The sequence below is a fragment of the Myodes glareolus genome, chromosome 1 (assembly GCF_982192425.1).
Source record: "Myodes glareolus chromosome 1, mMyoGla1.1, whole genome shotgun sequence".
NCBI lineage: Eukaryota > Metazoa > Chordata > Mammalia > Rodentia > Cricetidae > Myodes > Myodes glareolus.
Genome location: NC_142026.1, coordinates 16,498,954 through 16,526,625, shown reverse-complemented (window position 1 = coordinate 16,526,625; position 27,672 = coordinate 16,498,954). Strand labels below are relative to the sequence as shown.

The window sequence follows — 27,672 nt, the reverse complement described above, 5'->3', positions numbered from 1 at the left end:
ACTTTCCAAGGAACTGGTTTGAATTTTCACATGCCAATCTGGGGGGGATATTATTCGGCTATAACACGAAGGGGAATCAGCCAGACACAAAACGGCAAGCATGTGATTGCTCTTTCAGGAATGTGTCTGTTAGCAAACTGCAAATGTCCTGGTTTCTGTCACACCCGATAGCACAAGACTTTCTGTGACTTCACAGGATGTATACGTGGGTCTCCTCATCAGCAGAAGACAGTTCTGCAGTGGTGACACCCACAGGTGACCTCCAACCCAGTTTAGCTCAATATCACACCAGACACGGTGACATACCTCATAGGTTGGATACTTGGTCCCCAGGACTGCCTTCTGCCTCATAGGTGCCAGTTTCAAACTCCAGGGTGTCTTTGTGCTTCTGACCAATTGGGTGTCAACTTATATTCCTATGACCCCACTTTGGGTACCATCAATTTTCTCTAGTGGCCCCGGAGACTTGGGAGGCATGGTTTGTGGTGTATCAGGAAGGGTTTGATGAAAGATACAAATGATGAGGGTGAGCAGTGTGGGAGTGAGGGGCACATCTCTCTCCAGGAGTCTATGTGTAAAAACCCCACAACCCATCCTTTGGGGTTCATGTGAGACCTTTTTGCATGGTTCTGATTCTCACAGTCTGGTACAAATCCAGGAGGGCCTTTTGTGCATATTCTTTTTGGCCTCCCTGGGTATCGTTCCTCCCTCTGTAATCCTGCTGAGTTCTGTGGCCAGCTCCAGGATGGAGGGTCCTGAGAGATGAGTGTTTATGTGACGTGCCTAGGGTCACAAGGCAGATCTTCATAAATGGGCCTGTCTCTAAACTCCCCTTCCAAGGAAGATCCCAAGAATCTTGATTGGGAAGGGGAGTTTAGAAATGGGAATGGTGGTCCAAACCCCTCGAGGATCTATTGTCGGATCACAGAGGTCTCTGTGGTTAGCACATTCACAGTGGCAGAAGGTGAGATTTTATGGGTGGGAAGGGGAAGGGGAGACTCACTGTTCAGTAGGTGTGGTGTATTGGATGATGAAAAGTTCTGGAAGTACGTAGTGGCTAGAATGTCACTGTGGATGCACTCAGTTCCACTGATTTTCTACTTAGAAATGCTTATTTTAGGATACTTTTAATTTTAGGAACTTCTTCTTCTTCTTCTTCTTCTTCTTCTTCTTCTTCTTCTTCTTCTTCTTCTTCTTCTTCTTCTTCTTCTTCTTCTTCTTCTTCTCTTCATTATTATTATAATGGGTATTGGTTATTGAATCTAGCATGTTATGCATTCCAGTCAAAAGATCTACCACTGGGCCACATCTCCAGCCCCTAAGATGGGGTTTTTAATGTCGTGCTTGTTTTGCCACAGTGAAAAGGGAGAGGGGTAATGAGAGAGCTCCGAGGGTGGAGATTTGCTTCCAGACATCAGCATCCCATCTCCAGGACCCACGTGCTGGAAGGAGAGAACTGACTCCTGCAAGCTGTCCCCTGGCCTCCATCCATGTAGCATGGCACAGATGTTCCCAGCACACATGCATACAAATGCACACGTACACACTCTTCTAACATTATTTCTACTAGAAAAAGACGGTGAGGGGGCACTTAAGTCAAATATACAGTGATGCAAGCCTGTGATTCCAACACTGGGGAGGCTGAGGCTGGAAAGAGAGAGTTCTGGGTCTGTGTTGGCTATATAGTAAGACGCCCCCTCAAAAACAAAACAAAACAAAACAAAACAAACAAACAAGCAAACAAAACAGAGCCACGACCATCAAATATAACAAGAAAAACGTAGACCCAGCAAGTGTTAGGAAGGAAACCCAAGATAGTGTTTCTACCCAGAATAAGGTGATGAGATTATATAGTTGGAAGTGTGAGGCTTCCTGGACAGTTTCTTGGGTCAGGGTCCACAAGTATGGGGTCTCCTCTGCAGGACCTGGTCAGTTTAGGAATCTGGAGTTTTATGTAAGCAAGGCTGAGAACTTAGGCTTTTATTGGGGTTTTGAGATCAGGTCCTCCTCCTTGCAGGGTAGTGAGGCAATGATAGGGGGTGCTGGCAGAGGTCTGGGCGGTGCTTGCTCTGTGCAGAGCAGTGCGGGTGTGAGAGGAGGGCAGGATTGTGGTTCCGCCCAGCTGTGGCTCCATTCCTGTCTGCTAAGCAGGGGTAGTCAGTGGGCCCACCATGGGCCCTGGATAAGTTCTCACAGTGCACAGAGTCTTGGCTGCTGGGAAGTGAGTGTGGTGGCAGGTGCTGGTTGCTACTGCTGCGAGGTTGTTGTCCTCTGCCCTTCATTTGGGGGCATGGCGCAGTAAGTTGTTTCTGCTCCAAGTCCAGTGGGCTGCCAGGGGGGAACAACTCACCTGTGTGTCAGCCTGGCAACCTGGCTACCTGGCTTGGAGGTGAAGTCACAGCAGGGCTGTCACCAGAGCCCTTGAAGAAGGCCCAGGGCTACCCAAGTCACCTGTAGTCAGCGGGGCCAGCCACTGCTGATACCAAGAGTGTGGGGCTGTTAAGACCACAGAGTGGCAGGGCCCCTGGTACTCCTGGCACATTCTGGGCTCCTGAGAGGGTGGCTGGGGGCCAGGGTGCTGGAGAGAAGGAGAGACAGACGGCCTTTTAAGGAAACATTTCTGTGCCTCAGGAAAAAAAAAAAGAGCAAGAATGAGACTAGAAGCTCAGAGACACACAAGTCCGTGGCCAGCAGCCCTGGCCCGGGATGGGTCTGGGATGGAAAGGCCCCTGGGATAGCACTTTGAGGGAGTATAACTTTATTCCCTTTTGTGATAGTTCTTAGTGGGTACATATGCCTGGGGAGTTCGGGGTGAAGGGCGAGGAAAGGGTCCATGGTTTGGATGGGCCTGGGAGAGAGACCCTCTGTGTGTCTCAAAGTCACTGCCCACCCTTATGCATTGGAGACCCGTTTGGGCTCCGGAAGCCAAGGCAGTTCTGACCTCCTGCATTATAGCCCTCTCTGTAGGTCACAACTATCTGTCTGCGGTGCTCAGGATGGGAGCCTAGCCAAGACCATCCCAACCAGGATGTGGCCTAGCAATCGTACCCAGTTCCTGTGGCACTCTAATGAGTTGGGAGGGGGCCCTCTGAAAATCTCATTTGTGCTTTGAATCTTCACAATCGCTGTGGTTGAATTGGCTTGGGCTTGTAGAGGACAGACAGTGTAACCTGTGGTTGAGTCGTGGCTATTGATCAGGATGACCATAGGTAGGTCTGGAGATCGTCTCTCTCTCTCTTCCCCATCTTAGCTCCCACTCTGGGTCTGGTTCTAAAACATTCACCCTGAGTTCTATGCCCATGTGAATCCAGAACTGGGCTTTGGGCTCTTTCTGCACCCCCATTTCTCCTACAGGGAGGGCCATGAATAATTAGAGCTCTTCACACCAAATCTTGGGACCCAGATTGCCTGGGTTCAATTATCAGCTCACCTCTGCTGTGTGACTTTGGATTAACTGCCTGCCTTGTCTTGCCTCCACTCCTCCTGGGGAGGTAACAGTAGAGTCTGCCTTTCTGGTTGTTGAAAGGGCAAAGCACTTAATTTAGCACGCATGCTGGCTAAGTGGTACCGGCTCTGTAAGCGTTGGTATTGCACGTGAGATGGGGTTGCCTACCGTTTGGAGAGGCTGTTGCCTCTTCAGCCACCGTCTGCCTCTCTGTGGGCCTCTGGCCTGGTGCTTGGGTGAGGAGTCAGAGCCAAGGTTGAGGACTGAGATCCAAGAAAAATGTGTTGGCTGGAGAAAGGAATGTACTGGCCTCTGACACGTGCCCTGCTAATTGTCAGGGTGGCGTGGCCATTGAGCCCCCCTTCCTCTCTCCCTCCTAGAGGCCAAGTTGCCATGACCTTGGCTCAGAGAAGGATGAGGATGATCTGATAATGACAGTTCCCTTCCTAGTGGGTGCTGCCTCCCCCCCAAAGTGCTCTGTGCGATCCCTGGAAGATCTGGCCATTCCCAACCTGTGGGAGCCTCCCTCAGCTCTGACTTGGGGTGAGCCACTGGCCATGGGGAAAGATGGAGGGATGGGATTTTACTTTCCGACAGGTCTCAATCGTGTTTTTCAAGTATTTTAAATCCATCATTCTATACCGTAGAGGAATCGAGGTGGTGGGGGCGGGGGAAGCTTTGTGGTTACCGTAGGATTCAGGGTATCCATACCGCCATGCTGACCTCCAGGTAGGCGTGTTATGTTTTACAGGATTTGATCTGTGAGGGGTGTTTCATGTTTGTTGTCTGGTCTAAGTCTTTGTGGGTGGCCTTCTGAAGAGGTCTCCCTGTGCCCCAGGGAAGGCTATCCCCTTGGGGATGGGGTAAGTAAGAGTGGGCTCAGGAGGCCCAGGGGCTGCTGGGACAGACGCTAACAGCGACATTTTTTTTTTTTTTTTTACTTCTCTCTCAGGTGGCTGCCCCTTGTGTTCCTCCATCCAGCCATGAACTGGTGGTGAGTGACAGCCTTTCTTTCTTCTTCCAGTCTCTTGCATGTTGGGAACTGGGTTTGTGGGGTGGAGTGGGTTGAGGGCTTGGGGCTGAGGCTGGTGGGAGGAAATGAGTCATGAGGTCCCTACTGACGTGCTGCAGGGCCCGCTCTGTGTGTCTGGAGATTTGAGGTCCTTGGGAAAACCATAAAAGGCCATCTTGTAGGTCCCCAGGCCTGGCTAGGTTACTGTTGTTTTAGGGCCTGTAGTACTAGGGTGTTCTGTTGTATCTCCTTCCACCCTTATGACTGAAGGTCTTGTACCCTTCAGCTGGAGGCAGGGGCATAGACGGTGTTTCCGGAGTCCATCTACAAGGTGGTGGCCTCTGCTCCTCTCCTCAGCTTTGCTATGTCCCTGTGACTCTGTTTTTCTGCTTTTATGGCCCTCATCCCTCTCATCCCTGTCATGTTTCCAGAACAGTTCGGACAGGGGCAGGACCTCTGTGAGTTGTGGGCTGTGGAGCTGGCCCGCTGCAGACTGATTCCAGCTGGGCTGACGTGTTGGCCAGGCTTCCTGCTTCCTTAGCCTCTCCAGGTCCCATTCCACTACATTCTGGGGGCAGGTTGGGTCTGGAAGCGGCAGAAGGGCTGTGGTGTGTGTGTGTGTGTATGTGTGTGTGTGTGTGTGTGTGTGTGTAAGAGAGAGAGAGAAAGAGACATGGGGAGAGAGAGAAAGAGAGAGAGAGAGAGAGAGAGAGAGAGAGAGAGAGAGAGAGAGAGAGAGAGAAGGATTGTGCAGAGGGGCTCGAGGTGGGCCATTCCTGCTGGGCTGGTGTGGAACATCCGTGGTGGTACCAGCATTGTAGGGGTTGGGGGGAGTCAGAGTCTGGTTGTTGGTATCCTTCACAGAAGTATGGTCACTGCTCTGCCCAGATGTGGAACACACAGCCATGGCAATCTAGTTTTCTTTTGCTTCAGCCCTAACTTGCCCATAACTGTAACCTGGTCACTTCTTTCTCTCTATATCTTGGATTTCTGATGCACTTGGGCTCTCAGATTCCTGGCCCCCTTAGGGCCATGCCACTCCGCTCTATACTCAGGTCATGGGCAGACCAGCTACAGAGACCTGACTCCCTCAGTCAGGCTCTCCTAGACTTCAGCCACCCCACTGGGGCCTCCAGATGTGGGGTGTTACTTTCACAGATCCCTGTAGCCATATCAGGGTAGGGGTGGGGCTGCGAATGAGGCCAGAGTGGTCTGGCTAGAAACCCCTCCAGGGTCACAAAGGCATTCCATGTGCCAGAGGAGGATGGTCGGGAGAGAATATGATGACGGTTGTCATTTCTACTGAGCTGCTACCTTAGGACTAAGAACAGAATGTCCTTGGCTGCCCAGGAAGGCTGAGGGTCCAGAGTTTAGGGACCACAAGGCAGAGGCTGGCATCTGGTTCGTGGGTTTTGTTTACAGAAGCAAGGTCCAAGGTCAGGACAGAAGGGCCTAGGATGGTGCTCCTACTGAAGGCCTGCAGTTAGGAGCTGGAAGGGCTGCCTGCCTTTGAAGGGCACATGTGCCAGATAGGCCTTCCTCCTGACTCTGTACTGTGCTTACCCGCACAGTGGTAGCAGCCTTGCAGGACTTTGGATGAGCTGTCTCCTTGCGAGGCTAGGGCCTGAAGGTGGTGATTGTCCTCAGAACCCACCTCCCCCAGCAGTAAGAAAAAATCAGGGGGTTTCACTCCTTCCCCTGGGTCCCAGCACCCCTTTCCCAGATCTTTATTCCTCTCCCATTTCTTGTTCCCCACCTTCTTGGTTTCAACTGAATGACCCCTTCTTTCTTTAGTTGCCCTTTTCCAGAGCGGGAGCTAATAACAGTACCTGCTTCACGAAGCTGTCAGAAGAATAAAACATCAGACTAATCCACCTAATGATATATATTCCAAAGCCTCTGGAGCCTGTCACCTCTGGAGCAAACCCTTAGGCTCTTCCACAGAAGCCTTCCTCTCCCCGCTCATCTCTTTTTCCCTCACTCTGTTTTCGCACCCAGCCTTTATCTTGCTGAGCCTTAAACATATCAGACACTACGCTACCCCAGGGACATGGCTCCTTCTCTTTCCTCTGCCTCGAATGCTTTTCCCACAGACAGGCCTCCTCATGGGTCAGCATTTCCCTTCCCCCAGGAATCTCATCTCCCTTCCTTCTTTCCTTGCTCCGGTGCTTGTGGCCTCTTCCACCCTCTGCATCTTACTTATTTTGTCTTTATCTTGACTGAGGGGGTTCCACCCACACCAGCATGTGAGTCCCAGGACAGGGACTTTTATCTTCCTGGCATTCGGTAGACATTCACACACAGGGCACAGATTAGGACTGTGATAGCTGGTAGTGGGGTAGGTGGGTCCTACTGTGGCCCTGTGTTCCCTCGTGCCTGTGGTGAGTTTGGGACATGGGTCTGGGGCAAGCCACTGCTTTCAGTGGGAGGCCCCGTGCTGCCCTGCCAGTGGGAAAGTGGCCCAGGAGACACAGGGAGAAAGTTTGGCTCCCCCAGCACACTCAGCACCTGCTTCCTCGCCGTGGGTGAGGCAAGTGCTTTGGGCAGGCTCCTAAGAGGGAGGAAAGGGTGGGTTCAGGGTTTTCCTTCCTTTTCCCTCCAGTGCCAGCCTTCCAGCCGCTGTAGGCCACTGTCTGGCCTGCCTTGTTTCCCAACTTGGTGTGTCCCGTTCGTCTGTCTGACTATGGCATGTTCTGGCCTTGGTTTCTCTTTGCTTCCACAAGTTTTTTTTTTTTCTTTTTTAACTGACCTTGGATGAATCCTAACCACCCTTCCCCTGATTCAGACCCGGATATTCTGCCCAACTTCAGGCCCTGCTGGCCAAACATATTTTCCAGCCTGTGCCCAGGCCAGCGAGGGCCGAGTGGTTTAATCTTCAACTCCTGTTTTCATCTTACTCAACAGATGTTGCCCAAGGGATTGGGTGGAAGAGTTTGGGGGTTGCCCCCTCCAATGGGGCTCTAGGGGGGCAGGACGGAGTTAGGATGTTTGCCCTGGACGCTCCTGATGCATGCAAAGAGCTGAAGCAGCTGCTCTCTGGCCCTGACACAGAAAGAGTTTGAGGAATTTCCCGATGATGATGATGGTTGCGTGTGTTGCCCACTAAGACACTTCTTGTTGGGGCCTCTGAGAACTGGCACCTAGAGACCTGAGTGGGGTGGCTACCAAGGCATCTGAGGCTAGGCAGTCTGCACACAAGGGCTGTACCCTAGACACCTGGGTCACTGGAGACACAGCTTCCTCCGCCATCGCCAGCCTCACAGCAGGGGGTTGGGAAGTCCTATAGAGTGACCTGGAGGTCAGGTTGGGGTGAGAGTCGGGAATCTGGGCACTCAGAATACTTAAGGGCACGTGGTTTCTGCAGTAACAACAGCAGTCTCCCCCCTCCCAATTTGAGGTTTTACTTTCCCGGGTTTCAGTTACCCGATGTCAACCGAGGTCCAAAAACATTGAGTGGAAAATTACAGAAATAAACAATTCATCCACTTTAAAGTGTGTGTTGTTTCAAGTAGTAGAATGAAACCTGGGGATGCCTGTCCACTCGTGCCCAGTGGGGATCTGCTGGACGTGCTGTTTGCCTGTGAGTCAGCCGCGGCTTCTGCCCCCAGATGGACCGTCATGGTGTCATAGTGTGGGATTCAAAGTCACTGTTACTTTACTGAATAATGTCTCCACAGTGCAAGAATTTCAAAGCTGGCCTAAGGGCTAAGGGAAGCCATGAGCTGCTTCCTCTATATGAAGAGAGTTTTCACCACATATGTATAGGATTTTATTATAGCTGTCATTTTGGGCGGCTGCTGGAATCTTGGGGTTGCGTCGAGGGAGAGGGGTCACGGCAATGGTAACAGCTCACACTTTGTCTAGGTTTGGATGTGGGTGCAGGAAGGAGATGCTGTGCCTTGGTTTAGTGTGGCTGATGTGATGCTGAGTTGAGGACACAAGATGGATTGGAGTGAGAGTGAGCTTGTCCTCCATCGCCTATACCAGAGCCATCCTTCCAGCCACAGACAGTGACAAATGTCACTGTCACTTAGACAACTCCTCCAGTTTTCAAAGCCTTTTCCATGGCTCAGGGCAGCTGGGAGGCTTGTGACCCATATGGGCACCTGGGAAGCCTGTGTCCATCCTGGAGACACAAGTGGGGCCATGTATAGTGGTTAGATTAGGGCTCAGGAAGCTAGCTGCCTTGCTCATAGGTACAAAGCTGGTAGTAGCAGGATGAACTTAGAAGGGTACCCTGGTCCGATTCCTTGGGGTTCTCTGAGTGCCTGATTGGGCTTCTCATGGTTGCTAGTGGCTCTGTTGGTTAGTGGGCTAGGATGTTGTGAGAGGACCTGCCACCTGTTCAACCATTCCTTAATTGCACCAACCCGTGGCTGTGCATGCAAGATGTGTGACAGTCATGGTGCTTACGTGCAGAGTTCTTTTCTAAGGTGGTTTGCTTTCATTTTTGCTTATTGGGGAGCCTAGAGTCTTGTGCATGTGAGGTAAGCACTACCAAGCCACACTTCCAGCCTAGTGGTAAAAGTTGCCAGGTCTTACACAGATCTTAAGTTTTTTAAAAAGATTATTTTTATTCACATAAATATATATATATAGTGTATATATATACACACACACACACTATATATATAGTGTGTGTGTGTGTGCGTGTGTGTGTGTGTGCAGGTCTCTGTCTCACTAGAAGAGGGCACTCGACACCTTGGAGTCAGGGTTGCAGGTGATTGCGAGCTGTCTGATGTGAGGGTTAGGGGCTGAATTCCAGTCCTCTGGAAGAGCAGTGTCTTAGTTGCTATTCTACTGCCCTGACAAGACACCATGACCAAGGCAACTTATTAAAGAAAGCATTTAATTGGGTCTATGGTTCAAGAGGGCTAGAGTCCATGGCCATCGTGAAAGGAAGCGTGGTGGCAGGCAGGAAGGTGCAGCGCTCTAGTAGTGGCTGAGAGTTTACATCTGTTCTGCAAGCACAAGGCAGAGAGAGAGAGAGAGAGAGAGAGAGAGAGAGAGAGAGAGAGAGAGGAAGAAGGAAGAGGAGGTAGAGGAAGGAGGAAGGAAGGGAGGGATAAAGGGAGGGAGACTTGGATTTTTATATCCAAAAGCCCACCCCCAGTCACACACCTTCTCCAAAGAGGTCACATATCCTAATCTTTTCCCAAACAATTCCACCCACTGTGAACCGAGCTTTCAAATATATGTGCCCATGAGAGCCATTTTCATCCATCCAAATACCACAAACAGTGAGTGCTCTTAATTGCTGAGCCATCTCTCCAGCCTGGACCCTAAGATTTTAAAGTGCTCTACAAAGGACCCTGCCATAGACTCTGGGGGCAGCAGGCATCCGGTTGCCTCCTGTTAGAAGAGAATAGTATGAAACTGGGCATAGCGACACATGCCTGTAATCCCAGTACTCAGGAGGTGGAAGCAAGAAGATCAGAGGTTCAAGGTCATTTTCAGCTAGACCAGAGTTTGAGGCCAGCCTGATCTTCGGTGAGATCCTGTGGTTTCGTTTTTGTTTGTTTTTAAACTAACTGTTAGAAAAGAGGAGGAGGAGGAGGTGATGAGCTGGTGTGGGAAAACTGGAGGACCAGCTTTCATCTCCTCCATCAAGGACTGTGACAGGGAAGTGCTCTGTGGATCTGATGACGTTAATCCCAGGATGCTGAGAGGGGCATGGGTGCCATTTTTAGAAAATTCTGGAAAACGGACTCATGCCAGGAGGCAAGCTTGATCTGAGACTGACTTCGAAAGGGAGGGAGCCTGTGGGCCTGAGCTTCTAGAAGACTCCGAATGGGGGAGGGGTCGTACAGCTCAGTCAAGCCCAGCAGAAGGACCAGGTGCATGAGGTCTTACTTGGGAGGCTTGGTCTTGTTTTCTATTGCTCCCCAAGTAGCACTTAAGAGGTGGAAATTGTCCAAGGTTTGGGAGCCGGGAAAAGGTTTCAAACATCAAACATGGCCCATTGGGGCTGTTTTGGGGGTGGGGACTGATCTACTACTGCTCGAGCCCCTCACTAATCACTGATACCTATTGGATGTGGGGTGCCAGCTACGAGCCTCCTTAGACTCACTCAGGGCAGGCAAGGGACATGCTCTCCAGAGGTCAGAGGTCAAAGCCTCTTTTGACCACCACTGGGAGAGGCTCAATAAGATGCAGGATCCTGCTCGCAGCAGCCTGATGTTTGGGGCAGAACTGTGCTCAGGGGGTATAAGCCTGGGTTGGGCTGCCAGGCCAGGATGCACAGGGTTGCCAGGTCAGGAGGCAAGGCAGAGGGAAACCATACCATAGGCTGCGCCAGTGCCCAATTCTAGGCTCTCACTAGGGGGAGCCTTGGGGTTCAGGGGAATAAGTTAATCTGCTTGTGCAATACCTTGGAAAACTTGCCTCTTTTGGGGAGAGGGCTCTAGAAGGTGGTAGAGCTAGAAAACATGCCTTGGTACAAATTGTAGAAGCAGGCAAACAAACATGGCATACATGTTGGCCGGCCTGCTCTTGCTCGGAGGACACTTTTTATCTTACCTGGGTCTAGACATCCACTTGATGGCCCTGGCTAGGACACTTTTGTATCTTACCTGGGTCTAGACATCCACTTGATGGCCCTGGCTGGCAGGTGGGGAGTGGTGTAAGAAGGAGGTGAATGTTCTCTACTGGAGAGGAAAGGCAGGCTGGGGACAGGGAAGAGGTTTAGCTTTTGACTCTGGGGCTAGAGAGGAAGGGACAAGGTTTAGAGGAGTTCACGGTCTCTGGGTGGAGAACAGGACCTTGAGTGCTCAGCACTAAGGGCCATTATGGGTCCTTGAGCAGGCAATAGACCCAAAGTGGGCTTTTAGAAGTGGGAGTCTGCTGCCAACTGGGGGTGGCTTGGCAGGAAGGGGTGGCCATGGGATGGCAGTGGGAAGGGACTGGGGTACACATTAAACAGGGGCTTCATGGGCCCTGGGCCAGATTAGCCCAAGGATGTGGAGTTGGCACAGCCTAATGGCAGGCCTGGCCCCCTGCGGGAGGAGAGCTGTGCTTAGAGGAACTATTCCATCTTTTAGCCTGGCTCTGAGCTGGGGCTGGTGAGGATGTCCTTAGCCCGTGTTATAGTGCCAGGCCCCTCAGGGTTGGCTTGGAGGAGGGGCTGGGGACAGGAACAGACTTGCTTGGCGTTCCTCTGGGGGTGCGGAAATCAGGCATAGCTTTCCGCTTAATCACCAAGAGCCTGTTCTTTTCCCCTGATGGCCTGAGTGTGTCTAAGAGGCTGTGGCCTTGGCAGCAACCTAACCTGAACATTTAGGTCAGCGTTCCTGCCACCGGGGCCCTTTGCCTGCCCAGGGTCCTGCTTCAGCCCCAGCTGTTTCTGTGCCCACCCCATGACTTCTTGGTGCTTCGGGGTGGAGCATAGCAGGGGCGCAGATTTGGAGGGCAGACCTGGACTCACATAGAACTGAATATCCTCCCGGAAACTGCCAGAAGAGGAGCCAAATGCTCCTTCTTCAGCCCTTGTGACCGTGAAGTGGAATGATGGCTCAGGAGGCCTGGGCAGGCAATTGACCCACAGCAGGCTCTTAGAGTGGGCAGCTCTGGCCTTCTCTGCCGCTGTTGCTGCCTGTAGGTTGGTGTTGTTATTATTACATGGGTGTTTTAGTATGCAGCCAAGCTCCCCACTGTCATACTCTGTTAAATGTCCCCAAATGCCATGCCCTGGCCCCTGCTTCCCTTCACCCGACCCCATATCTACTTACGGTTCTATTTTGGGAAGAAGTGGGCCCAGAATAGTTTCCCCTGGGCCTTGGATCTGAGCAATTCCAGCCCCTTCTGGCTGTCCCTACTAGCTCCCAGGCCCTTCCCCTCCCAAGATAGGTAGGTAGTACTGGGTGACCTCACAGATCATCAGTGTGGTGGCAAATGTGATGTCACGGGGTCTCTTTGGCTCCCAAACTGCCCGGATTCCAGCCTTCCCTTGGGGCAAGTGCAAAGAGAGCTGGCAGGCTAGTGCTGAGGGTTTGAAGAGTTCTGGACAGAATGTTCCACTGGAGGCTGAGGCTGCATTCTGCACCCTCCCTCTTTTCCTCCGAGCCCTGGACTCAGGCTGGGGCATCCCCGAGCCCCAGCATTTCCTTCCTCTAAACAGCTGCCCACAGATGCATTTTTTTTTACCCCAACACAGCCTCCCTGCAGGCCACCAATGCATTCTACTAAAGAGCCCCAGGCAGGTGTCCCAGCCTCCCAGTTGTCCAGGACGCGCTCACCGTCCATCACTCAGCATGGACACAGGGAGGGAGAGGGCGTATGTATCTGGGAATACTGAAGAAAGGACCTGCAGCTTCCTTACCCACCCCGTGGTTCACAGCAGATTCAGGAAGTTCTCTACTATCACTCCGCAGTTGCTCCCATTTTCCAGTCTTCCTAGGGAAGTTCAGGGAAATAATCTATTCTGACTGGTGACCCTACCTGTGAGGTCTGCTAGGCTTTAGGGCCCCATAAGTGGGGTCTCTGCTATCTCTCTCTTTGCAGTTGCTCCCATTTTCCAGTCTTCCTAGGGAAGTTCAGGGAAGTAATCTATTCTGACTGGTGACCCTACTGGTGAGGTCTGCTAGGCTTTAGGGCCCCACAAGTGGGGTCTCTGCTGAGTGGGGCTAGAAAGATGGCTCAGTAGATGAAGTGCTTGCTGTGCAAGCATGCAGACCAGAGTTCCATCCCAGCACCCTGTCAAATCGGGCAGAGCGCTGCTCGCCTGTAATTCCTGCACTGGGTGGTGACAGAAAGAGCCCCTGGGCTTGCTAGCCATCAGAGTAGCCAAATCAGTGAGGTGGAGAGGGATAGAGGGAGATACATGATGTTGGTCTCTGGTCTCCACGCATATGCACTTGAGTACACGCACACCTATACACACACACAATGACTGAGAGACCGAGGGAGCCTGTGAGGACACAAGGTAGAGCTCAAATGCCGGCTCTCTTCCTCTGGGCATTGCAGTCTTTCACTGTTCACTTGCCTCATCTATGAGACAGTGACATGCACTTCCCAGGATGCCGGGAGGGCCGGGATGGAAGCCGCAGAACCTGGTCCTCAGTCTGTTGCACACCAAGTGATTGTTCTTGCTTTAGCCTTGGGAAAAGGTGTCTCTAAATCATGGCTGGCAGTAGGAGGAGACAGTGGAGGCAGTTAGGGTGCAAAATGTGAGGAGGCCTGGCTCTCAGGGGCAGAGGCACTGTGCAGAATGCGGTGTGTGTTTTAGGGGGGGGCGGTGTGCCGCCTCCAGTTTCTAGACCTGGGCTGGCAGGCGTTAGGGCCTCCTGTGGGAGTCCAGTGTTGTCCTTGCTTAGACTCCACGTGACTCAACCTTATGTTGCTGACCTTGGGATGTCAACTGACCCCAGGAGAGGGACAGTGAAGTGAACTTGGCACTGGGTTCTGCAGGCCTGGGTCAGCTTGGTCCTGTCTTGCATCTTGTTCAAGACACTGGCATGTCTTCCGTCTGCACCTCAGTTCCGATCTGTGGATCAGGGAGCAGGAGGAGGTGGTGTTCCAAGGCTCTCTAGTACGTGCCTTGAGAGTGGCCTGTGAGGATGTAGTGTGCATGTGTGCGCAACACGTGCACGCATTCGTGTGTGTATACATGTGTGAGTGTGGTTTAGAAAGGTCCTGCCCTAAAACTAAACACAAATGAAAAGCTTTCTTATGTCCAGGGGACCCGAGATGCTGCTGTGTTGTCAGTCAGTTCTGTGTATGATTAGGGTATTAGAGAAGGGAGCAAGGAGACTGTTCATTCCACAGAAAATTCCCGAGGGCCCACATCGTGCCAGGCACTGTTCTCTGCTCAGTGTGGGCATAGTTCATATTCCAGTGAGAGGCAGGCTCTAAAGGATGTTAGTAAATATAAAACAGAGTGTTGGCGAGCAGTGTGTTCTAAGAAGAAAAATCAGGGATTAGCGAGATGGTGCAACACTTAAGAGCACTACTGCTCTGAGAGAGGACTTGGGCTCGGTTCCTAGCTCCCGCATTAGGTGATTGGTAACCCCAGTTCTAGGTGAGCTGATACCCTCTTCTGGATTTGCACACAAGTGGTGCACATATGTACACACTGGTGCACAGACATACATATAAAATAAATAAATACCATTTTTAAGACTAAAATCACCCAGGGAGGGTTAGTGTGTATGTGTGTGTTTGTGTGTGTGTACGTGCACGTGTGTACGCGTGCCTGTCTGCCTAGTTGCATGGGGACTTGCACTTGAAGTATAATCAGGGCCCCACAGTTCTCTGAGGCTGCTACTTCTGAGTCCCCAGCTGCCCTGGAGAGTCCCTAAGAGCTTCCCCATTGTGCCACGAAAGCTTGGATGGTCTTAGCTGCCTCTGGGCCCAATCCCTGTACTTTCCCATCCCCAGGTAGTCTAGACTGGAGAACTAGGGTGGGAGGGATGTATGCATGCTGGGCTAAGGTTATGAACCCTGCAGGGCAGTCTGGGTGTTTGGAAATTTTTAGCTCCTCGGGAGACATGTGGGACAGTGTGTTGAAGGCATCTGACTGCTGTCGATTCTTGCCTGTGGCTGGCCTCCAGCTGGCAAGAGGAAGGAGTGGGGGCCGAGGGGACAGCGCTCAGATGATCTCTGGCAGGAAGGGTGCGTTTCTCCCACTCTGCTGAGGCCTGTAGTTTTGTACTAAACTTTATGACTTGGAGAAGGCTGGGCACTGGTCTGAGTAGGGCAGGGTGGGGGGGTCTCCATGTCGGTGAGAGGGTAGCATTAAGGGCTAGTCAGTGCTGGGAGCCAGACCCTCTTCATAGGGGGCCTTTATCCCATTCACTCAGTATATAATTATTCCAGGTAGCTATGCAGGTGGGCAGCAAGTATGGGCTATGGTCACCCTGCTAACAGCAGAGTCAGGGTGTTGGCTGGGCACTCTGGTCTTAGAGCCATCCAGGACCCTGTTGGAGAAACACATTTCTGCTCCCTACAGCATGTGATGACTTAGAAGTTCTAGGTAGGTGGGACACCCAGTGCTAATAGCCTTTCAGGTGATCCCAGTCCCCTCTTGGAGTGGCAGGTAGAACTCTAGGGATGGTAGGGAGATGAGCTTGGCCAAGGAGTTCCCTGTCCCCCTGCCACCCCGTTCACTCTTCCGGACATTTTTAGGGTGAAGCTTCTGTGTTGATGGGGGTAGAGGGAGGATGGCTGGCATGGTCCATCCGTCCATGTTTGTGTTGATCTCTGGTCCCCCTGGTTCCCGGCATGAGGGAGTTGCTACCGAGTTGATCAAAATGTCGCTATGATTACTTTGGATGAAGGCAGACCCAGAATCCAAACTGGATTCTGCTCATGCAGGAGACTGGTGTTCAGTTCCCAGCATTCCCGTGGAATGGTTTGCAACCACCTGTAAATCCAGTTTTAGAGATCAGGTCCTACTGGCCTGTGTGAGCGTCTACACTCAGGTCAGCAAATCCACACATGGGTAGACACACATGCACATAATTAAAACAATACAAACAAATCTTAAATTCCCAGATGAACTGTGGTTGGAGGAGTGCAGTGTTACAGGGCCAGATTAGACCATTCCTTTAGGTGGGGAGACCAGTGGGTACCACCTGGGGTATAATCAGAGCTCCCTAGAGGAGGGAGGCCAGCCAGGAGGAGGAGAAGGCACAGTGTGCAGTGAGTGTGTGTGTGTGTGTGTGTGTGTGTGTGTGTGTGTGTGTGTGTGCGTCGTTGGTATTAAGGGTGGGGCCAGCAAGTCACTGCGGAGCTGGGTCTTGGGCAGTATTCAGCAGGCAGGCTCTGACCCCAGGAGTCCGTGCTCTAACTTCTCTGTTTGCTGGGGCTAACAGGCCATGGTGGTCCCTGCCTCTGTGGGTTCTTGTCCCAGACAGACACAGTGGAAGTGAAGCCCTGGCTAACGGGAACAAGAGTGCTTTGGCCTGTTGTCCTCGTTTATTGAGTGGTGTGAGGCTTGCATGGCCAGGGTGGAACTGGTTGACTCTATGACTAAGAAGATTGTGTGTCATTTTGCAAATGCTGCTTCCCTAGCTTGGGACTAGCCCAGTGATGTATTGAAGCTCGGGACTGTGCCTCCTTACCACCCTGACTGCCGGCCTAGAAGGCAGCTGTGCCAGTATCTCTGTGACGCTCACACTATTTCTTGTTTTTGTCCCTAGCCCATCACCACGGAGAGCGTACCCAAGAATGTAGTGGATGTGGTGAGTAACAGTGGGCAGAATGAGGAGGTGCTGGGAGGGGCCTGCAGGGTGCAGGAAGGGCTGGAGCCCCGAGGAAGGGATGCTGAGGATCTTGGAAGCTGTGCCCAGCCATGGGCTGCATGAGTTAGGTCGAAAGAGAGGGAGCAGGGTGGGGTTGTGGAGGAAATCAATGACTAAGTCTGTCTGCAGGAAATATGCTAAATGTCTCAGGCCTGTAAAACAGGCATCCAGAAGACTGAGGCAGGAGGATTCCCCTCAGTTTTAGATCAGCCTGGGCTACATAAGGAGACCTCTTTCAAACAAACAAACAAACAAACAAACAAATACAAGCGTGGCCCCCAGGGTAACCTTCAATCAGGGGAGTGTCTGTGCAAACATGAATTCCTACGCTCATCCCCAGAAATGACCTGGGAAAAAAAAATCCCAGTGTGGTGGCACATGTTTGTAACCCCAGGGCTGGGGAGGTAGATATGGAAACCCTTGGGTCTTGCTGGCTAGCCTAGCCTCTTGGCAAGTCCCAGGTTAGTGAGGGGCCCTGTCTCAAATCCTACCTTTTTTGAGAGGATAGGAAGGGGGAAGGACCTGTCTGCTTTAGTAATACAGGTTTGCAAAGGTGATCCACATGCATGTGCATGCAAACGCCCCCCCCACCCCCCCCCCACATGCATATGCACAAACACGCAATTCACACACTTGTATACACATATGTGCACACAAGGCACACACACACACACACACACGCACACACGCACACACACACACACACACACACACACACACACACACTCAGACACTCAAAGAGAGCATGGGAGAGACAGAATATGAGAAAACTGGGCAGACTTCGCACTAATCTTTTGGACTATACGAGCAGAGTTTCCTCCAGGCTAGATGGAAGAGGATGAGAAGAATGTGGGGGACTCTGCAATGGGGGGGGGGAAACTGAGGCTAGACGAGTTGCTGGATGGGAAAGACCAGTTTGAAACCAAGGGGATGGAGGCAGAGGCCCTACCTGCGGGACTTCAGGTGAAGGAGAGCCTGTCTGGTCCTCAGTTTTCTCGTCTTCAAAATGGAATAACAGTGTCCCCAGGGGTGTGCCCATAGGAGAGGGTTTACCTTTCTCCCACGGACCTTTGAGTGGACAAACCAGTGTTCAAGTAACGCAAGCCCCTCCCCGTGTCCCGGACCTTCTGCTACCCTTTCACCCTCCACTCTGACCCCAGCAGGTAGGCATTCCGGAACCTTGCACTGTTTGTCTTGCCTCCTCTCTGACAGCCTCTCCTCTGCCTACAGGGGGAAGGAGACTGCAAGGGTGGAAGCTCTCCCAGAAGCCTCCAGGAGGGCGTGAGTATGAGGAGGGCGGAGCCAAGTCAACTGCTTGCAGGGGGCATGAGCAGGAGTGTGTGTGCGGGGCGCCCTTAGATCTTCGCAACTCTCTTGAAGGGAGCCTTCCCGGCTTGGCTGTAGTGTTGGGGAAAGAGAAGCCCACTCGTTGGGCTCAAGTCACTCAGTGACCCTGGGCTTCCTCACTATTCCGTGGTAGTTTTGGGTGGGGAGGAGCAGAGGGATAGGTCTGAGAGCTAGGCTTGGAAAGGGTGAGGGAAACAGGGCGCTGTAAAGGAACCCTGGGCTCTTAAGGTTCCCCTAGATGCTGGAGACACTGTTGGGGTGCTTGCCTGGAGCCAGGAATCTTGAGAAATGGCAAAGGCAGTGTGACTTTTCTGCTTTTCATTTGGGACTCCGGAAGAGGGTTCTCTGGTCCTGGCTCATTTGGTCTTCAGTTTTACAAGGGCGGTCAGGGGACAAGTTCCTTAACCAGGAGGAACTCAGGCTAGGTCCGAGGAGCCCCTGGTCTCTGTTGGGGCTGGCTTGTCTCTACACCCCCGGCAGGCCCCACAGAAGACACTTCACTTTCCCTAGGCCTTTTCTGCCCAGTGCCCCATGCTGGCCCCTCCGTCCACTGCAGGCCTGGAGAGGAACAGGGAGTGGTTTTGGCGGTTGGCACAGGGGGAGCTGTTGATGGCACGAGGCCCTATCATCTGACAGCTGCCTGGCCTCTGGTAGGGAGGGCCCCGCAGGGAGGGGCTGAACTGTAGCGGCTCCCGAGGGTGGCCCACCGACACTGCTGCACCATCTTGGGCTGCCATAGGCCCAGTCATAAGGAGTGGTGCTGTGTAGGGGCTGTGTGGACTCCTAGGTTGGGGGAAGGCTTCATGGAGGTATGTGAAGATTCCTGTTCATTGGTACTAAGGATGCATCCGAGAATTTAGTTTTGTATGTGTTATTGCAAAGAATGAACTAGCTTGAGGCACTCCGAGCTATGATGGGTGCTCGGCCAGTCTTACCGCCGTTATTTCTTTTAGGAGCCAGGAAATAGACTGGGAGGTTGTATGCCTTTGTGACAAGGTGTGTGGCAGGTGCTATGGCTCCGTGTTATAGATGAGGAAGCAGAAACTGGAGGTCTCCCTTGAATGTCTCTGGATACGCATCATCCAGGACTCTTAGCCCTTGGGACAAAGTGGTAGCCTCTGAGTCATCACTTTTAGATGATGTTCTGGGAGTGTTTAGAAGTTATGTCCTAGGACTTCTGACTCTGCCTCCCTAGTCTGGGCCATGTGGAGTTCATCAACCGGAATCAATCAAGGTCAGACATCTAGAAGAGCTGTTGACCCTAGGGTGTGTTTGACCTTGGTTGTGTGGAAGAAAGAGGTGGCCACTTAGCTGTGGTTGATGGGTATCTTGTTTTAGTTTCCAGGGAAAACATTTGCTGGTACAGGATCAGCGAATCTGCAAGAGGTTGTGTGTCAGGGTGGGTCAGGGGTGGTGCCTCGTCAGGAGGGGAGGAGGACCGAGAAAATGAGTCTCACTGAAGGAGTGTGAGAGGGACAAGCAGGGGAGCAGACTCCAGAGGGGCCGGCTGCCTGCTGCAGAGGAGCAGAAACCCACCGCCCGGCTTCCAGACATCTGTCATAGGTGGGGTGACCCAGGGCTGCCGTGCCGGTACCCTGGCTGCATAGGGGCTCCGCTGTGCACTGGACGGGGGAAGGCGAGGCCGGCTCAGGGCACTAGCCTGTCAGTGGGGTGTTTCCTGCTTTGCCTCTCTAGGCAGTTACTCCGATGGAGCTGGTGTGCAGGGAGGCTGCAGACGTGTGCAGTGTCGCACTTTGTTTTGGAAAAATCCAAGTGGTGGGCAGGAAGGGGGGGGAGGAAGGGGTGTGGCTGCAGGGGCCTGTGTGGGGGGCCTCAACCAGAGGAGATGCAGGAATGAAGGGCTGGGCTCTGGCTGCCTCACTTGATTCCTGGTGTTCATTGGCAGACCCTCCACTCACTGAGGACCCTGGGGACCTAGGTTCAGGAAACAGTATTTTTTTTTCCTTTTCTGTCCAGAGGTATTTTGTTTGCTTCATGGACCTGAAGGGAAAGCAGGACTCCTCCCAATTTTTTAGGGGCAAACCAGCCCCACTGGGGATCCAAGGTTTACTCTGCTCTTGTTGCATGGATATGGTATGGGGGACAGAAGGTGGTAGCAAGTGTGTTCCCCCAGAAGGCAGACCTGAAGCTACTCCAGAATGCCCTAGTTATGATCAGTTCCTGCCTGCAGGGAGAACCAAGGAAAAAAAGAGTTGGTGCCCGAAGCAGGAAGGATGAGGGTTAGATATGAGGAGGAACATCCTGCCAGTGAGAAAAGACACTCTTTGGGGGAGGCCGTGGGATCCCCTCTCATGAGGCCTTTCTGCCAAGGAGAAACATGCTTGAGAGATGAGGATGAGTGAGAACTGCTTGGTGCTTAGGGAGTTGGATCAGAAGTTCTATTATTGGTCTGTCTTAGGAGGAGCTAGTAGGAAGTTAAGAGTTTCAAGATTCCCTAGAGGGGAAAAGAATGGGATTCCAGGCAGGCAGAGAATTTATTTTCTTTTTTAAAATAAACCTTCCCCAGGGACTCTGAGTGAGGCAGGTAAAAAAGATCACAGAACCCTGCCTGTGTTGTACCCATTTTACTGATGAGCACCTGAGACCAAGCCATAATGCCTCTTACCAGGTGGATTGACAATTATCTTTATTGTACAGAATGAGGGTGAGACTTGGACTTATCCACCTCTCTCCCAGGTGCCTAGAACATAGCTCCAGGAAATGTTAAATCAGCGAGGGAATGAATGTCTGCCATGAGGGGGATACAGACCTGACTCCAGGTCTCAGTTTACCCTGCGGTTTCATAGAGGGGGTCACCTGTGCAGGCACTGGGAGGAGCGTGTTTGCTCCTGGTTGCCCCTTCACTGTTCTCCTGCGCTCACAATGCATTCACAGTCCCTGTGCAAAGCCTGCTTTCTGCCAGCAAGGGTCATGTGTCCCCAAACCTTGCAGAAAACAGGAAGCCCTATTGGTGGGAGCGCAGCCCAGCCCTGTGATTCATCAGGGGGTGACAATCCAGCTGTTGGTCCCTAGCCCCTGCCCAGGATAGCTTCCCCTGTGCATCCCTGCCCCGGCCCCCCTGCTGCAGAGTGCCTGGACCTTTCTTATCACCCCAGGAGGCGGCAGGGCCAGACTCTGTTTGGGCCAAGTATTTATCTTCCAGGCTGGAGTCAGGAATGTGGAGTGTTATAACCTTGGCCAGAGGGTGGTGGGGAACTGGACTGGAAGCCTGGTCTCTGGGTCCTGTGCATCCTTAGCACCGGGCCTTTGCAGGCTCCCGGCTCTGCTTGGCTCTCCAGTTCCTTCATCAGTCCCGGCTATTGGCCCATTGTCTTCCTCTAGCTCCTTGCTTGTGCCTGGCCCTGATCTTGGCCGCACCGTAAGCCTTGGCTAAGTTGTGGCTTCCAGTTGTTCGAAGCAGCTGTGGTGGCTTCCTTCAAAGAGTGGCCGTAGATCTGTAGCAGATGAAACCCTAGGGGCTATTTATAGCAGGGTGGCCCTAGAGCCTGGACCATGGCCCAGGGTCTGAGGAGAGTCAGGGCCTCCTCGTCAGAGACCAGTGCAATGGGATGGATGAAGTGTTGGCTTTCTGCATGCTTCGGGGTGGGGAGTTTTTTTGGAACAGCCTGGTTTAGGGTTTGAAAACCAAACACCCTGGTCCCCGCCTCTCCTGCCCTAGCCTGACTCACACAACCCCAAGTCCTAGGGCAGGAAATGCTGAGAGACTGAGAACCGTTCCTTCTGACTCCTCCTCGCACTGAGTTCTGCTGAACCCTTGGGAGCCCCACAGTGACAGGGTGGCTAGCCCTCCCTCCCGCAGTCAAGGGCCCTGACTCTGTCCTCCATGGGGAGCTGGACCTCAGCGTCCAACTGCATGTTGGGTGCAACACTCTCCACTTGGGCTCTGTGGCCAAGTCCGGGTCAGAGTTCGAATCCTGCTCCGTCATCAATTTCCCAGGGACTCAGGGGTGAGTCACCATGTGTCTTATGTCTTTTTCCTTTACAGGCGGTGGTCTTGCTGCCTCCCAAGGGAGGCTGCCATTTGGTGGCTGGGAAAGTGGCTCGGTGGAGCCCAGGAATTCAGAACTGAGGGGCTCCAGTTGGAATAGGTGGTGGGTGCCGAGGGGGAGGGAAGGACATGTCATGAGGATGGACGGTTGTTCCTTTCCTTCCAGAAACTTCTCTTTCAGTTCTTCTTAATGAGAGAGCGACAGTTAAAGTGACAGCTGCCGTTGGCCAAGCGTCAAGCTCCTAGTGAGGAGGCTCCTAGCATGTTCTTGTGTGTTTGCTGTTTGGTTTTTGATTTTTGCTTGCCCACAATGAACCATTGAGGGCTGGCTGGCCTGTCTTCCTGTGACATCCTGGTGACATTTGCCCAGGTTCAGTGGGCTAAGGGTCTCCCATGCTGCTCAGCGGGATGCTGGAGCCTCGTGCTGCAGTCTGTGTGGCTTGACCTCCCCCCACCCCCCGTGCTTTCGCTGGATGCCACTCCGCTGCCCTGCAAAGTCTGCGTCACCAACTTGGGTCTGTTTGGTTAATTTTGTGCCATCAATACCCTGGATCGGTGCGCGTGGGACAAGATAGAGACACGGAGCCTTAGACGTGTGGGGTCCTGGATGCCCGTTGCAAATCACACACCTGCTGCTCTGTCTTATTCAGAGGCTCAGTGTTGTGGCTTTGGAGGAGGGGGAGTGAGGGACAGCAGTGACGGAGGACATGGATTCGGCGTTGGTTCTGAGGTGGACACTCTTCGCTTCCCTAGGTGGTTGATGTGTGTGCTCTCTAGTTGAGATTACTATTATGATGCCTGGTAATTAAGGGCATCCAGAACGTGTGTCCCCAGAGTAGGGGAGCCAGCCAGATGGCTCTGCCTTTATATCAGAGATTTCCTCTTTCCATCTAACCGGGTCTCTCCCACAGCAGGTACTTTCGGCCTTTGGGTTTTTATGGCTGGGGTGTTGGGGTGTTAGGGTGGCGGGGATGGAGCATTGGCCAAGGAAGGGGTGAGGATCTCTGTGTGGCCATGCCCTGGACCCCTTTCTGCTCCTCCCTTCCTGCTCTCCCCTCTTCTTGTAATACCGTGTCTTCTCTTTTTTCCAGGACTCCATGAGAGTTTCGCCAAGCATCCACCCGCAGCCACAGCCTGCCAGGTACACTCGGCACAGTGGGAGGAAATGGGTTTTGGGCATTCTCACGTCCCACCCTGAGTCCTGAGACTGATGCTGTACAGCCCTAGTGAGAGGCCTGGAGTTGGTGGCCCTCGGTTGTCATCATTGAGTTCCAGCACAGACCTCGAGGTGGACTCTATACTTCCCCACATAAGCTCATCCGTCCTTGTAATGGCACTGAAGGTCTGTGTATTGGCAAATCAGTTAGTTGCTGAGTGTCTGCAATGACTTGTTCAGGGTCACCCACTTGCCAGAAGCGGCACTCGGGGCTGACTCCCACCAAGGCCCGTGCTGGTTCTGACTCTGCGAATGAGGTCTTTGATTGTGGGGAGGACTTTGTAGAGTGAGCATTCTCCACCCAGGGAAGAGAACACACAGGGAGACTCCAAGCTCTCTACTTCACCTTCATTCTGAGGCTCCCTGGTTCCTGCCTAGAGCCCTTTGAGGACTCCTCCGACCCTGCTGTCTCTTCCTCTGCTTGGTACACTTGGAGCTGTGATACCAATTTTGTCCAGCTGGTGGTGCTACTCTGCTTTTGTGTCCTTCTTGGGACCCAGCCTGATAGAGGGGTCAGTAAGTCAGTCCTGTCCACTACTACCCTAGGATGGTCACTTCTAACTCCTTCCTGTTGCTCTCTTGGCTCTTCTTTTCCCTCTGCCTCTTGGAGGGAAAAGCTAGAAAGAAATGGGCTAGGTTTATGAGGTTTTCTGAGGCGAATGCAGTCCCTTTGTTAGAGCCAGGCCAAAGGCCTATGGCCAGTGGAGGGTCCCTGGGTTACTCTGTATCAACATTTGGGGTAAGTGTGCAGGTGGCATCTGGCCCCTGGGTAGTAGTCAGAGCTCTGGCCAGCGACTGCTGAGCTATGATAGGGACAAGGAGTGATGGGGATTCACGTCCAGTTCTAACTGGCGTCTACCCTACCCTGTCATTTCATCAGAGAGAGCTACTCTTGGCTACCCTCTGTCTACACACATCCAGACATCTGGGCCCGTGTCAACACCTAGGCTCCTTGATGTCCTGGGCTTTTTGTCACCAAGGCCAGAGGATCTTCTGCTTTTAACCCCCTCCCTCCTCAACCCCATACTGCTATAGCATAGTGAAGGTTAGCGAAGCAAAGAGTGTTGCCCACCTTGGGTGGGGAGGGAGGATGTGGTAATAGGTAACGCAGGAAGGAGGATGAGGAGGAGGTGCCCCAGTAGGCAGCATGGACCCCTCCTCTCGTAGAAAAGCAGATGGCATAAAGCTGTGAGTTCCATGCTTCCCTCACCTTGTGTCCAGGAGAGAGACAGAATTGCGGACCCAGGAGCTCCCCATTGCTCATAGGACCCCTAAAACTACTGTGGCAAACACCCAGCACCCTCTCACTTCTTTGGCCTTTAGGAATGAGGGGGCCCTGGGCCAAGAATGATCTTTGCAGGGAGAGCTGGGGACAGAGTGCAGGGGTCAGCCTGCCGTTGGGAGGCTGGAATGTGCCTGGCCTCTGACTCAGCTTGAGCCCATGTGAGCCTATCACCTGAGCTGCTCCTTTCCCCAGGGAGGTCTTCTCAGTTTGAGTGCATGGAGGTGGCCAGGGCTGTACTCCAGGATTCTGGGGAGCATTGCTCCCAGACACTCTTTCCCTTCTGGATCCTTTTAAAGACTTCCGTAGGGCTGAAGAGGTGGCTCAGAGGTTAAGAGCACTGACTGCTCTTCCAGAGGTCCTGAGTTCAATTTCCAGCAACCACATGGTAGCTCAGACCGTCTATAATGTGTTCCTGTGCCCTCTTCTGGCATGCAGGCATACATGCAGGCAGAACACTATATACTTAATAAATAAATAAACCTTTTCCTTCCTTCCTTCCTTCCTTCCTTCCTTCCTTCCGTCCGTCCGTCCGTCCGTCCGTCCTTCCTTCCTTCCTTCCTTTCTTTTTTTCTTTCTTTCTAAAAGAAACTTCAATAATGTGTTAGAGGCTGCGTTGGATTCCTGGGTTCTGACCTGGACTCGTCTTTTACTCAGTCTCTCTAGAAACATGAGTGTGAGCCGGGCCATGGAGGACAGCTGTGAGCTGGACCTGGTGTATGTCACCGAGCGCATCATCGCCGTGTCCTTCCCCAGTGCGGCCAATGAGGAGAACTTCCGCAGCAACCTCCGTGAAGTGGCCCAGATGCTGAAGTCCAAACATGGGGGCAACTACCTGGTGGGTGGGCCTCATCCTTCTTGCTCCCCTCCTTTACACAGAGAGTCTCTGCCCACGCCCCAGGCCGGCATGCCTTCCCTCAGTTTCCGTCCATCTTGCAAGGCCCAGGACTTCGCTGTTATCTCAGAGAGAATTGGTTCTCGGGGGACCATGTGCAGTTGAATGTAGCACCTGGAACCAAGTGTTTGCTGTTTGAGTGTGAGTAGGTGTGAGTGCCTGTGTGTGCCTGTGTGTGTGAGGGTGAGAATGTGTGAACGTGCTGGTGTGCAGACTAGGGGAAAGAGAATAAAGTCAGTTTTATGTTGCCGAGCCTGCGCTGCAAGCTGGGCCTCCCGGTAACCTCTTCACCTTCAGAACAGGCCCTAGAGAGAGCTGAGGTCTGTAGAGCTGCTTCGGGTGGAAACCCTGGAGTAGACTTGGCCATGTGCAGTTTTGGAGTGCCCTGTGACTGGCTAGAGTCACCAGATATCAGATAGGTGGATGGCAGAGACATCCTCTACAGCAGGAGAGTGACCGTTCCTGAGGGGAGACTCAGATCCCTGCGCAGGGGCCTGAACTGCTGGCCCTGAGCCACTGGGTGCTGCTTGCCGTGTTTAGCAGAGCTGGGCTGAGGTGGTTGCACAAGGGTTCTGGGGCTGCTGGAACAAATGGCCACACACTATTGGACTTAAAATGACAGGAATGTGTTCTGGAGGGCCGGCATCTGGTTGATGGTGAGGCCATGCTCCCTTGAATCCTGGAGGAAACCGCCTTCCTCGCCTCTACCCCACTCCTGGCCGCTCCCAGCACTCCCAGACATTCTCTGGCTTGGAGCCACATTGCTCCATTCTCTGCCTTCACCTTCACATGGCCTTCCCCGTCTGTCTCCCCTCTAGTTACAAGGACATTAGTTGTTGGTCTTAGGATCACCCTGAATCCAAGAATATCTCCTGGCGAGATCTTTAACTATGTCCCAAAGTCCCAGGTTCTGAAGTTCTGAGTGGCCATGCATTTTGAAGGCTTCTGTAACAACCCATCTATCATCTGTGCTGAGCAGGGTGAAGTGCCTGGCTTCCAATAACAGAAAGTCCTGGCTTCTCATTCTGGCTCTGTGAGGGCTGAATAGATGGCTATTAGTTATGAAGCCAGCTCTGTGACATGGCTAATGTCATTATGTGTGCTCCTTAATGGGACCGGGAGTGTCCGGAGTTCTCTGGTTCTAGATGCCTGTGCTCTGCTGCAGCCCCTTCCTGCCTGCCCATTTTAGGGTCTGCCCCTTTCCTCCTGGGAGCTGGCATAGCTACTGTCAATCTTCTGGTGGCTTAGACAGAGGTAGACAGTTTTTCACAGTCCTTCATGGGGGTCAAGGGATGAAAAACAGGGTAGGCTGTTGGATGTGAGTAGGTTCCTCGTGTTTGAGGGGGACCACCAGGATGTATCACGCCTTATGTTAGAAGGAGGCCACAAGACAGAGAAATAGTGTTGTTGTGCGATTTGGTCCTAAAGCCAGAGGCGGCCACCATCTGTCACTCAGCACCCGTGGGCTGGGCTCCATCCCTTTTCATCCCTTGCAAGGGGTGTGACTGAGCATGGTAGTCTCCACCTTCCCAAGAACTCATTGCTGGTCCTGTTGGCCAACATGTGTTCACGGTGGGAACATTTCCGTTAGGCGAGAGGGTGGCAGCAGGTGCCAGAATCCGGGAGCTCATGGCTTGCTGTTGGCCAGGCTCCTGACAGGCAGGATCAGATTCCCGCCTCCTTTCTCAGCCTCACTTCTCCTTTGTTTCTTTCTAGCTCTTCAACCTCTCTGAGCAGAGGCCTGACATCACGAAGCTCCACGCTAAGGTGAGTATGTGGCTGTTTTAGGATGTCTTGGCCTGGCCTAACCTGGGGTAGCGGGCGAGAGAACACGCCCCCTCTTGCTTATGTGTCATGTTCTATGACAGTTCCAAGCTCAAGGGCATCTCAGATCTGGAAAATGTACTATAGTACCAACTACTGAAATTCCACACAGTGGTTTCTGGCCTCATCTGCTCCTGGGGAGGAAAAACACAGGGCCTATGGGAGTGGGGCTGCGGCTGTGTCTATTCCACATAGGCTGCTGTCCCAGGGTTTACTCTTCATGCTGAGTGAGTTGTTAGAGATGTTGTTGGGGACCTTGGCTTCTATCCTGAATTCTGGTGCCTGTCAGTGTGGGACCTCAGGCGAATGACAGATTTCTCTGGACCTCAGACCGTGTCTCTGAGAGTGGGCAGCTGGCGTAGGCATGTTCTGTGGATCCTACCAAACAGCGGCTCTTTTTATT

At 52.7% G+C, this 27,672-nt stretch overlaps 1 protein-coding gene across 23 annotated transcripts in view; it reads left to right on the top strand.

Annotated features, from left to right (window-relative positions):
* Tns1 (tensin 1) overlaps nt 1-27,672 on the top strand; it is a 223,137-nt gene that overhangs the window by 106,985 nt on the left and 88,480 nt on the right. For 20 of the 23 annotated variants that reach the window (XM_087904165.1, XM_087904163.1, XM_087904094.1 and 17 more), the window contains 6 exons: nt 4,398-4,439; nt 16,595-16,636; nt 17,927-17,977; nt 23,144-23,193; nt 25,208-25,388; nt 27,162-27,212. In XM_087904165.1, the coding sequence (XP_087760291.1) occupies nt 4,398-4,439; nt 16,595-16,636; nt 17,927-17,977; nt 23,144-23,193; nt 25,208-25,388; nt 27,162-27,212 (417 nt within the window). Of the gene's footprint in view, nt 1-4,397; nt 4,440-16,594; nt 16,637-17,926; nt 17,978-18,746; nt 18,853-19,507; nt 19,607-21,745; nt 22,012-23,143; nt 23,194-25,207; nt 25,389-27,161; nt 27,213-27,672 lie in introns of those variants that run through there. The other 3 variants (XM_085698482.2, XM_085698488.2, XM_085698487.2) reach the window with 3 other exon arrangements.